At 37.3% G+C, this 12868-nt stretch overlaps 2 protein-coding genes across 4 annotated transcripts in view; both read right to left on the bottom strand.

Annotated features, from left to right (window-relative positions):
• Positions 1–3240, bottom strand: part of LOC109726211 (protein terminal ear1-like) — a 4940-nt gene extending 1700 nt beyond the window's left edge. Inside the window, exons 1-5 of the mRNA XM_020255734.1 lie at positions 3232–3240; positions 2006–2516; positions 1502–1667; positions 804–1316; positions 571–684 (exon numbers count right to left, since the gene is read on the bottom strand). Coding sequence (XP_020111323.1) covers positions 571–684; positions 804–1316; positions 1502–1667; positions 2006–2516; positions 3232–3240 — 1313 coding nt within the window. The remainder of the gene's footprint in view (positions 1–570; positions 685–803; positions 1317–1501; positions 1668–2005; positions 2517–3231) is intronic.
• On the bottom strand, positions 5568–11759 carry LOC109717977 (TBC domain-containing protein C1952.17c-like). 3 transcript variants are annotated; one of them, XM_020243944.1, is made up of 9 exons: positions 11388–11758; positions 11193–11285; positions 10674–10778; positions 10341–10493; positions 9442–9540; positions 9232–9360; positions 7887–8066; positions 6109–6225; positions 5568–6005 (listed from the first exon to the last, which is right to left on the bottom strand). In XM_020243944.1, the coding sequence occupies exons 1-9, from the start codon at positions 11628–11630 to the stop codon at positions 5853–5855; spliced, it is 1272 nt and encodes a 423-aa protein (XP_020099533.1). In that variant the 5' UTR covers positions 11631–11758; the 3' UTR covers positions 5568–5852. The 3 variants fall into 3 exon arrangements, with proteins under 3 accessions (XP_020099533.1, XP_020099542.1, XP_020099536.1); XM_020243953.1 differs by having other exon boundaries at positions 11547–11758; XM_020243947.1 differs by having other exon boundaries at positions 5888–6029; positions 11388–11759.

Raw genomic sequence — 12868 nt, 5'->3', positions numbered from 1 at the left:
GGAGATAATACGGCCGGGGAAGCGCCCTTAAATGCCCAGGAGCCTCCCATTTCCATTTTGGTTAATAAACAAGCCCATCCGTTCGAACTTGCGCTGGCGCAGCGTACGGCCGCAAGATACCAACCTCATGACAACTGATCCTCTCTACTCTATCTATATCTCTACGATCCCCCCCTCCCTCCCCCCTTCGCTTTGATCCTTCCCTTTGTTATCAATCATCTTAGTTATCTATCATCTTAATAACAACATGTACACCTTCCTCTTCTCCCTATGATCTCTCTCTCTCTCTCTCTCTCTCTCTCTCTCTCTCTCTCTCTCTCTCTCTCCTCCTTTCTTTTTTTAGCTTATTTCTGGATGCGCCAGCATGCATCCCAGTATCTGCGCCCTCCCTTTTTCTCTCATTTTGGTAATGCTATTTTCCATAACCACCCACAAGTCAAAAATAAAGAAGCCTCGAGGAGCATAAAATATTGAAAAAGATATCTAAAAAAAGAAGAGAGAGAGAGAGAGAGAGAGAGAGAGGGGAATACATATGTAGTAAACGAGTAAAACAAAATGAAAAAGCGTTACTTGAAATCGATGGGAAGGTAGACGAAATCATAAGCGGAGAAGGGCTCGCCGTCGGCAGTCTGCTCGTTGCAATGAATGCAGTGGTTGTCCAGCATGTTCAGCAGCAGCTTCTGACTGCACCGCCTCAACCCAAACATATACATATACATATACATATATATATAATAAATCTCATAAAATCACGAGTAAAATTAGAATACGTAAACGAAGATGTTACGGCGATCGATTATCACCTGTACTTGTTGGGTATGTTCTTGATCATGACCGTGGTTCTCGAGTCTCTGATACAGGAGGACGATCCCGACGATTCCTGATCCTCCCCGCGGACTTCGCCGCCGAATTCCTTGAAGAGAAATCTCGCCTCGCCGCCGCCACCGCCGCCGCCTTTCCCGTGGCCTTTCCAGCCTCTTCTGCTCGAATGCTGCTTCGACGACGACGACAGCGGGCAATTCTTGCCGCCGCCTTTGTTCCTCCTTCCTCCGTTGCCGCCGCCGCCGCCGCCGCCGCGGGCCAATTTACTACCATCCTTGGCTTCACTGCTGCTGCTGCTACTGCCGTTGTTGTTATTGTTATTCCGCTTGAGCAGCACCACTCCTTCCGCTGCTGCTTTTCCGGTGCTCGACGACGGCAACGACGAGTGAGCGGTCTGCGAGCTCGCTCGCAGAAGCCTCGGCGGCGTCGGAAAAATCTGGTGCTGCTGCTGGTGCTGGTATTGGTGCTGTTGCTGGTGATGACTCCAATTCCTCCTAACCATGACATGATAATCCAAAAAAAGGAAAAAAGAAAAGAATTATGTATATATATATATATACATGTATAGTGACTTAATATACTGATATATATATATATATATATATATAAGAAGAGAGAGAGAGAGAGAAAATTCATTAATTAATGGGGTGTAATTATGAGTGTATATGTATGTAATAACCTTTTACTGTGGCCGAAGGGTCTTGTGAATTCGATCGCCAAGCGCCTCCCGAAGAGCTCTTTCCCATTGAGCTCCGCGAGGGCACGAGCGGCGTCTCTCGTATCGAAGAACTCCACGAACTTGTGGTGGGGCTTCACCGGCGACTCTCTCACGTCCTTCACAGCCCCTACACACACACACCATCATAATCATAATTATTAATCATCATTATTACAAGACAATTAACAACAACCAATTATTAAGAAAACACAAATAAACAAAATAGAATAGGGAAAATATTATTGGAGATCGAGGATTACCGAATAATTAATTACTGTATATTGTATGTAAAATGTGCGTGTGTGTGTGTGTGTGTGTGTGTGTGTGTGTATATATATATATATATATATATATATATATGTGCAACTGTTTAGCCTTTTGTAGTAAGAAAATGAAAAATTGTTTAAAAGAAAAATGGATGGATATGGAGAAAAAGGAAATTGGGTGGGCTCGATCGGGGGGTACCGAAGGGTTGGAAGGTTTCGCGGAGGGAGCGGAGGGAGAGGGAGGGGTGGGAATTGAGGAGGACGAGGGAGCCGTGGTTGGGATCGTCGTCGGAGGCGGCGGCGGCGAAGTGGGCCCAGACGGGGTGGCCGGCGACGAGNGGGAGGGGGGAGGTGGCGGCGGCGGCGGCGGCGGCGTACAGATGATGGGCATGCGCCGCCGCCGCCGCCGCCCAGGAGGCCGCCACCGCCTCATGCACTCCGGCCGCACCCACCGCCCCCTCCCCCGCCGCTGCGCCCGCCACCACGACTCGTACCACGGCGCGGTGCGCGGCCTCCCCCGCCACGCGCGCCGGTACCTCCGCAAGCCGCCCCACGCGCGGCAGCTGCGCCGCCGCGACCGCAGCCTCCCGTAGCGGTGGCAGCCCAAGAAGCTGGAGGCCAGGCGGGTCCGGCGGCACAGGCGGCAGGCCAGGGTCGTGTGATGAGGTGGTGGTGGTGGGCGGTAGGGTAGAACTCTTGAGCCCCGGGATCTAGAAGGTTCCCGGACCGGATACCCGTCCCCCCACCACCCTCCATATCACTTACTATTACTCTAACCCCTCTCTACTACTTAATTTGCTACCGCTTCACTACCGCTATTTCTGCTCCGCCTACAAGCAAGAAAAGTAGAAGATGATGATGTGAAGATGCGGGGCGAAGATGCTTCTTCTTCTTCTTCTTCTCCTTTCTTTTTTTTCTTTTTAGGGTATCTGTTCTGTTCCTTTTTCTTTTTTTTTGGGCGCTCTATCTCTTTCTCTCTCTCTCTCCTACTGCTACTGCTACAAGTCTCTTGTATGCTCTAGTAAGTAATTATCATAATAATAATAATAAGAATAATAGTGAAAGAAGTAGAGAGAGAGAGAGAGAGAGAGAGAGAGAGAGAGAGAGAGAGAGAGGGCATGGTGTGGTGTGGTGTGGTGTGTTGGTCGCGAAAAACCCGCTAGTGTTTTTATTTGGTACGGAAGGGAGATAGTGGTAAACCGGCGTGCAAATCGGTGCTTCGGGGGGAAAATATAAGTGCAAGTGTTGTGGTGGGGTGGGGACTCGGGCTTTCCTCTTTTTTTTTTTTTTTTTTTTTTTTTTTTTTGGCGCTTTCTTTCTTTTCTTTTATTAATGCCCGAGGCTAGGCGAGAGTCCATCTTCATGCCGCCACACGGCCCATACTCCTGCAAATCCCTCCCCCTATGCGAATTTATTTATCACAACCAGAGACATTTTCAGTTTAATATCTAATTTTTTTTTAAAAAAAAAATTTATCTTATTATTCAATTTTTTATTTTAATTTAATCTGAATTAATTAATGGCATTTTTATTTTAAAATTTTAATACGCGGTTTATCTTTATAGATTTAATTATTACAATTAAAATAATTTTTCAACTTTATATATTTATTAAAGTAAGTAACTGGCTTGGATTTTAAAATTAAGGCGCCATTAACTAGTTCAAATCAAAAAAATTGAAAAGCTGAATAATAACATCAATTTTTGTTTTTGGTGTTACCTTCCAATTTTTGTTTTTTAAATTATGAAATATTTTTTATGCTTAACTTTTAATCTATTGTAATTTCTTATTTGAAAATTTTCAATTATTATAATTAAATTTTATATTTTAATTTAATTACTTAAATAATGATGTGCCAGTAATGTCGCAATTATGTGATGTTTTATTCGTTGACGCTTGATTGGCTATAATATTACTACATTACCTCATACTAAAAGCACGTCCTCATTCAGCGAACAAAAGCTCTGTTTGGATTGCGAGAAGGTCGCATTAGGTGCGGAATTATGAAAAAAAAAATCTTATTTGTTACCGTCTACACCATCGTGTTTCGCATATCGCAATAAATCGATATAATATATTTTTTATAATTTCATTGAAAAATATGGAAGCATATTTCTATCTTCTTTTGTCCTAACTCTATTTTATCTATTAATATTAGATGAACGTTAGTAACCAAACAGATCCTAAATTGTATGCTGAAACTTAAATTATAATAATTGAGAATGTTTAATTTAAAATAGTGACGAATTAAAATTTAAGAAACACAAAATATTAGATGGTTTATTGTTAATTGGAAAATCAAAAGCCAAATTTAGTGTTACAGATTTTATGAACTTGATTAATTACTAATAGCCCTGTCTAGTAGTTAGGTATCCGGAATATCAACTACAGAGTCCAGGGCTTTGATCTTTTATGTGAACTTCAATTCGGAATTAGTACCTTTGGCCTTTAATTTGGAAATGGAAAAAAAACAAGCATTGAAACTTTTTGAGAACATTTGATTTAAAAAGTAAAAAAAAAAAAAATTCTAAACTTTTTGGACCATTTATAACAATTTTAAATTGCATGTATTGATAAATTAAAGGCATCACCTGCCAATATATCAACATTAAAAAAATAATAATATGTAATGTTGATTGTAAAAAGGAAAAATAAATAGAAGCTGGACCTTGTGCTATAACTGAAAGCATAATGAGAGTGTAAAGCTCCTGATCTGATGATTGTAACTTTTACTATAAAAAAGAAAATGTTTAAAATACGTTTTAAAATTCTATTTTTAATAATATTAATGTTTAAACAATATTTTTTCATGTGACATTATAGAAAGGGACAGAAATAAAAAGTAATTGGGGGCCCCTCTAGTACCTAAGTCCAAGTCTCCAGCCCAAGCACTGTTACTATTTAATTTCAGAAAAAAATAAAATAAAAAAAAAAGTCTTTCTAGTACGAGTGTAAGTCCTACTCCTTCAATTATTCACTCACTGGAGCTGGTCCACCACATCATTCATAAACGCTCAAGCAATATGACAATTTGTTTTTTTAGAGAGAGAAAGGTAGCATGTTATTCGATTTTATTTTTTTAAAAGTAAATTTAGTTAGAAATACAAAGTCGATTCTGTACTTTAAATCTTGTGTCAATAGGTCTAATAATTTTAAACTTTTGTTAACTTCTAATAGAATATTAATGGTGCTGACGCGAGAAAATTTCTTTTTTTTTTTTTTTTTTTGAGAGAAAGGTAGCACGCTTCCGCTTCGCTTATTTCATTTAGAAATAAACTTAGCTAGAAATGTAAATCAACTAGGATTCGAACTTGGGTCTAAACTTGGGTCTCGGATATCAACCATCAAAAGCTTTGCCGCTTGCTCTAGGAACGGTCGGTGACGCGAGAAAGTTTCTTGACACTAAAAATATTAATAGAGGAGTCAAACTCACTTGGGTAAACTAAAAGTTGTTACCACTCCACATTGCTTCTACTATTAAGCATGCAAATGATGAAGCTTTTTTGGCTGTAAATAATAATTGGTGATCTACTTTCACCCTCCTAGAAAGGGAAAATACCAATATGGAGAGAATAAAAGAACACCAAATACCGTCAGTTCTGGCCAACTATTCTTCAACTGCAGGCGCTTACCGAATATCGTGAGTACATTACAAAAATTACTGTTACCAGAGTACATTTGATAATGTAAATGAATGTGGCGTGATCTGAGTTACGCCGACAGGAAAATATGTTCATAACAAAAATCTGCATCGTGAGATCTAATGCAAGCGCTTTATGATGTTCGTTCAATTGATCTGGCAAATGGCAAAGATGTTTCAATGGAAACAGTAATAGACTATCTTCCTTGCACTGGGTGCGTCTAAATCATGTCACTATGCACACAGATAAAAACAAAGGAAAGAGTTGAACCAATGCACAAAAAAATTCATAACACTATAATGCTGTTTGTAAATACCTTAAAAGATTCTGAAACACTTTTAATGCAGAATAGTTAAAACCATGACATTGGACAGATCAAACATATAATGACAGTTAACCTGTCTGTCACCCACGCAGCTTGTTGGCAACATAAAGGAGGTGACTAATGTTTGTTGACGGGTAATTCTGCAATAGCTTGAGATTGGAAGTGAAATCACCTGCCAATAGACGCCTTCGAACGAGGATCAGCATGGCACAGCATATTCTCAGTAGTGTTTCCTGCATCCAAATTTATAAGAATATCTGGCATATAACCTTCATCTTAGAACTCTCAACAAGGTCGGCATATCATAGATAGCAAAATTAAATAAGAACATATTACCTGAGGACCTTCGGGATCACTTAAGAGTGTATCCCAGATATGAAGGGAATCAGCGAAATTGAATTCTTGAGTCAATAACAAAGTTATCCATCTAAAAGCATAGAATTGGGGATTGACCTGTCAAATTGAAATTCATTTCACTTAAATATTTCGGAGATGCACAACAAATTGAACAGGAACTTGCAAGTTGAGTACAGAGAACAAGGATAACCATAACAGAGAATAGCATCCAATTTCTTTATGTGATGTAAGTTCTAGAATTTAAAGATGATTGCAGAAACCCTGAATAAGCATAAGCACAGAGAATGGCCAACAAAAGAAGAGAGACACATTAGCTGCTATTTCAACCAACAGCAGCGTCATGCGCAACTCACTTCCGTATCTTTATGTGCCACCAACCTACAATGATTCACAATCTCGGGCAAACAACTAGTACATAAGCTTGAAAGGAGAGTACAAAAGGCCAAGGAAAGATAATGCCGGTGTGGTACAAGTCAGCTGATAGTTGGAAATATACTCATGTAGCAGATGGCAAAGGCCAATAGGCGGCGTTTAGGAGAGAATGTAGATACAATAACGAGATGATAAACAGGGTTAAAATTACGCCGGACAGGACCAGTGTACTATTTTTTTAGTACTCAGAAACTGTTTTGATGCAATCAAACATTAGGTTTCGAGCAATTGAGCTGTTTGGTCCAATAAATGAGTCAATTAGGAATGAAATTTTTATTAGGAAGTCTAACCAAGTAGCAATCGGGTTGAGTATTGAGTCAATTTGGGCTCATTTGGGTTTTCTGAGTTAGGTTCACATTTGGTCACAATCTAAGTTCACATGTCATAAAATCTTTTACTTTTAAATCAACTAGCATGATCCAGTTAAACTGAAAGCAAAATGGAAGTAAAGCCTACCGCGTACATTAAGGACTTTTTTCACAATAACCCTATTAAAATTTCTAATTTGCTGAATAATCCTTTCAAAATTTTATTTGGCCAACTAACCTGAGAAACACGGTGAAAGAAAGCGGTAAATGATTCGTCATTTTCATATTGTTATCTTTTTTTTATAAATTGTGAGGATTTTTTTGAGGTTGTTAAGATTGTATAAGGATTATTAAATTTTTGTTTATAGTTAAAATTATACGGGTAGGTTGTTATGATTTTTTAAGTTGTTAGGATTATATATGATTTGTTGAAATTTTTATGTGGTTGTTAAGATTATATATGGGAATAGAAAGAAACGGTAAATCATTCACCATTTTGTATTTTCAAAAAAAGGCGGTGAATCATTTACTGCCCCTAATAGAAAAGAAAAAGATGGTGAATCATTCACCGACTTCTAAATTCTATTAAAGGTGGTAAATGATTGACCGTCTTTCAATTATTTTTACACCCCGACAGTGAGTTGGAGAAAATAAGGTTATTTGAACAAATAAATTTTTTACAAGGTTATTTGGCCAATTATAAATTTTTAAAGGGTTACAATGAAAAAAAAAATCCTACATTACTTGCACTGTATTGAATTGACCAGTGACAATTATGACAAGACAACAATGAGAATTAAGGATGTAAGAGATTAAAACTTAGTGTGCAGCAATGCGAGGCAGTGATGTACCATGGTACCATTGGTAAAACGATGGTGATAAAAAATGCTTAACGAGTCAATGCTTTGTCGACTATATGCAGATTATCAAGCAACCAAAGGATTTTGAATTGACCTTCGAATATTTAGCATAAAACAATTGCTACAAAACAGTTATTGAAATTCCTGGAATTCTTACTTTTGTTGTGACCTCTAAATGGCGCCAAAGCTCTCCATCATGTTTCTTTAGAAGCTCTGATAGTTTAGTAAGTGTAGACCGAATACCAACAACACTATTGTCAAGTTTTTGGCAGAAATTGTCCCTGAATCCACTTAACAACTCAACGAAACAAAAGAAAGCATCGGCTTCTGCAGAGGCCTGTTAAAGTAAGAATAAGCACAATCATGATCAATTTGAAATGGACAAAAAAAAAAAAGAAACAGGTTGACAAACAATAGTTGCAGATAGGAAAAACAGCAACTGATACTAATCCTAAGCAAACCTTTTCTCCATAAAATAAATACAATAGACATTTTGTAATTTGATAGACAAAGTTTTAACATGTCTATTGAAACACAATAAATTAATAGACTAACATCCATAAGCAAGCTAGCAATCTATTGAGGGTGTAGAAAATATATTTTATGTCTATGGAAACACAATAAATTAATAGACCAACATCCATAAGCAAGCTAGCAATCTATTCAAGCTGTAGAAAATATATTTTATGGTTTTGGATCATCTACTGAACAAACAGAAAGTAAAGGTATCAGGTACCATGTAGTCAATTTTTAGAGTTTGTTGCCTAAATTTGGGATATAATAACCTCTTCCGATGTTATTCACTACGGTAGTAGCATTCCTAAAGTATTTGTCACTCACTTGTCAGACCAGGAAATCTTAACTCTAGGTTCGGTCAGCTAGAGATATTACTAAAAGTAACATGTATGGCGGATCCATCATAGGAATACACTTTCACCACTTAATCCTCTTTTAGTTATTTACTCCACTAAAATTGTGGCCAAATCTTACCTAATCACCTCTAACCATGCTATATTTCGCTTGCATCTATCGCCTTTCACACCACTCTAAGTGGATAATCTCACTCTTACATGTAAGACTTTTTGCATTTATCAACATTTTATAAGCTTCTGTGTTTGTATTATTATAGAGAGTGGACCACCTCCCATTTATCCTTAGACTAAAGATAGCTCACCTTTAGAAGAATGCCTAACTACTATGCCTATCTTCCCATGTAAAACCACTCATTTACCTTAACATTCTTGTCCTTTTTGTGCTCATATTTTGGGCAAAATGTTTCTTAATGGCCCAACACTGGGTCCCCTAATGCATAGTTGCACATATAGTCATCCAATAAATAGAGAGAGAGGAAAAGAGAAAAAAAAAAAATCCCAATTATATCATTATGCCAAAGAAAACTTTCAATCAAGGAAAGCATCTTGTAGATTCAGTTATAAGGAATATCAGAAAAAAAAAAGTATTTTATGCCAGTTTTATTGCAGAAGAATTATCATATGCCATACAGGATCACCATCATCTGGATCATTCCGAAATACATAGAGAAGGGGGGCCAAAACTTCATTCATCCCTTGGACATATCTTATTCCTGGATTCAACTTTGCATATATAATTAGTATATCTCTCAATGACTCCTGGAAGGAAGTAGTAAAGTAGCATTAGCAAAACATCATGTAGTTAACTAATATTAGTAGATATTAAGGAGAGCATATTACCTGATTGGACTTCGCAAGAGATGAGTCTCCAGAGAAAAAGTGCATATCAGGATGAGTACGCTTCACATCTCGATCAATTTGCTCAATAATCTCTGAATCCTGAAATTGGGTTGTTGAAACATGTGGGAAAATGATAGACATCAATATTCTTCTACAAAGTAAGATGGTGCATAAGTTGCACGAATAAGATGGAGCAGTTGAAATAGTGAAATGGCTAGAATATGAAAGCTATGCTGTGATGAAACAAGCGTATAACAATAAAGCTATCAATACTAATATTAATTATAGAATTTATCCGCCGCTTAAGAGACAAAGAGCAGCACAATATATATATATATATATATATATATATAGAGGATTCAGACAAAGGAAATGATACCAGATTCTCACATGTTAACAAGGAGCTTGTCACAATGGTCAGTAACTTAATTGAAAAGGTGACAAAAAGTCTAATTGATGCAACATAATTAAATACTTTTCACCCTCCATAGCTATCTCTCATTCTACTCCGACAGGTTTCAGGAATGGAAGTCCAAATCCTTGCACCTAGTCAATAACTGTTGCAGCGTATAATTTAGTCAGATGCATAAAATGGAAGAGCAGCCACTAGATAGCAAACAAAGTAAGACCAGCCATACGTTTGATCAAAGCAAGACTTTCTTGTGGTACTAAAGATGGTAATCTGTGCAAAGGTTATTCTGGTTGAAAATTGTCGATATTCTAAAATCCACCATTTCAATAAGCAAGTGTTGGCATCTAGAAATATGTAACATCATAGCAACAAAAGAAGCTAATAGGACTTACATGAAGAACACTAAAAGGGGTGCAGCATTTTGCCAAAATTAGGTATTTAATGCATCAAGTACGCTAACACAATTTCACCCAGCCTTCGACAGTACCTGGAAGAACTGATTCCAGACACTGGCCTTCCCAAGGCTCAAAGGGTGCTCCCCCAGACTTATCTCCGATCTCTGGAGCAAGCCGCCGTCTTCATGTTGCGGCACTTCATTACTCCAACTAGAAGATTCTTCTAGCCTTCGTGTGATTTCCGACTGACTAACAAAAACAACTTTCAGAAACCTCGTATAGTTGCCAATAACAATTATGAGCACAAATGATTAAGTTCGGTCTAAATAGCTGCTAACTCAAGCAGGGTATCACATAGTTCTCTGAACTAGACAGTTAAAATACCAAAAGGTTACATGCGCTCTAGGGTCCTCAGCAAGACTTACTGGGTTCACCAGAAACTCATCTTTGAAAGCCTTGTATTGAAACCGCCTCTTTTGCAATTCGCCCGCCCATAATTCACAATCATTAGGCAAATAAGTCAAAAGGAGCTGCACACAACCAACAAAAATGCAGTACTCAAATGACAATGTCATGCTCTACAGCTCCAATGCCATTATAGTCATATACTCAAAGAATATCACAAATAAAATAAAAATAATTAGAATTGGTGCCTGTTTGGCTCCACTTGTGCTTCTACTTTAAGTTGGAGTCGTCTCTAGTAGAACATTTAGCAAACTAAAAAGTTTGAAACTTTTACTTGCAGTAGGAAGCTAAAATGAGATCCTTCCGGGGAATTTCACGATAGTGCTTCGTCCTAAAAGCACTATTCGGAGAGCAATGATCGAACATTACTAAAGCTACACAACCGAGCGAAAGCAAGTCAAGTAAATCGCTATGAATAGTCAACAAAATACACACACACATTAACTAAGTGAGCACTGAGAAATCTAGGAAAAGCAGACCTTCCACACAGTCGAACGGATTCCGGCGCCATCCGGAATCCCGTAAAAAGCCAACCTCCGCAATTCCTCGAGATTTACAATCTTCTTCGACAGCTGATCAACATTAACAAGGGAGTAAACCACCAAAATCTGAAGGAAAAAAAAGCACTTGAAACAAGCATTAAATAGAAGAGATCCCATTCCTAACACTCCGACCTCCGCTAAGAGCTGAGATTGGCGCGATATCTCCTCCAATGGAGGAGATCGGGGAGGAGGAAGAGGCGAGGGCTCCGGAGGCGGAGGAGGAGGTGTGGGAGGAGGAGAAGAGGGAGAGGGAATTAGGGTTTCGGGGGGGAGTTCGGGGACGGATCGAACGATGGGGGCGTGGGAGTTGGAGGAGGGGACCGAGGACCAGAGGGAGCTGTTGAGCCACTCGGGGATGCCCTTCTTCTTCCCCATCGCTCCCCTATCTCCACGATCGGATTCAGCGCGATCGCCATGTTTCCGCCATTGGAGCTCCCTCTCGAGCTCGGATCCCTCCTCGACAATGGCCCCAGCGTCGGTCGAGATCTAGACGATGAGCCTGTTTGCGGTTTAATTTAACGAAATATTCAAATTAAATAATTAAAAATAATTCAAATTATATAAAAAAAAATTATTATTTAAAATATAATTCAAAAATATTAAGTCGAGGTATCAACTTTATATATTTACATTTTTCACCGGCCAATTATTTAACTTAGACTCGAGAGCATTACTAACTTTCAGGACGTGTATGGTTCGGAATCGAAATCAGAATTAGAATTGAAATAAATTATAATCAGAATCGGAATGACTCGTTATTTAATTCTGTTTGGTTCATCGCCTGAACCGGAATCGAAATCGGAATAAATCATTTCCATTATCGATATTTGGTTCAGATAAATATAAAAAGCATAACCAAATTAATATACTAACTTTATCTTTATAATATATTAATTTAAATTTAAATTTAAAAATAAATATTAAAATTTATATTAAAAATTTAAAATAATGTCAAAATTTTAAATTTATTTTAAAAAAAATAAACTTTGAAGTTGAGTGGATAACTACCCTATTTTCTTAACATATTTTGAATTTAAATTATATACAAATTTTAAACTTAAAAAATTTCATTAAATATGCTTAAATATCAATTTAACTATTTTCACTATCAAAAGTGACGTAAAACTGCCTATTGCTTGGTACTTTGAATTCTCACATGAAAACAAACATTTTTTTTTATAAAAAAATGCGAAAAAGTATTAGTTCATTTTTGTAGTAAAATATAATATTTTGAAAATGAAAAATATTTTGATTTAAGTTAGATTGATACAGAAGTTTGAAGTGAACCTAACAAAATGTGTATTACAATAATACATGAAAAAAAAACAAAAGAGACAAAAATGTAGCAGGATCAAAATTTAACTATTAATAACCCAAGAGAGAATCATTAAAGATGATGTTTGAAATCTGAAATAATTTTGTTGAACTTTAGGATCCGAACTTTTTTCACTTAATATTTTAGAATTTTAATATGTCAATATTACTAAATTTTTAGACCAACACTTTTTCTTTTTTTGCTTTATATTAAAGATATCTATGAATCAAATTGGGTCTAAATAGTTAATATATTATATCCATACTTTAAAAATAAATGGTTAGAACAAAAATAATCA

Source organism: Ananas comosus, linkage group 1, assembly GCF_001540865.1.
Source record: "Ananas comosus cultivar F153 linkage group 1, ASM154086v1, whole genome shotgun sequence".
Lineage (NCBI taxonomy): Eukaryota > Viridiplantae > Streptophyta > Magnoliopsida > Poales > Bromeliaceae > Ananas > Ananas comosus.
Note: the sequence above shows the minus strand (reverse complement) of the source record. Positions and strands in the feature narration are given on the sequence as shown.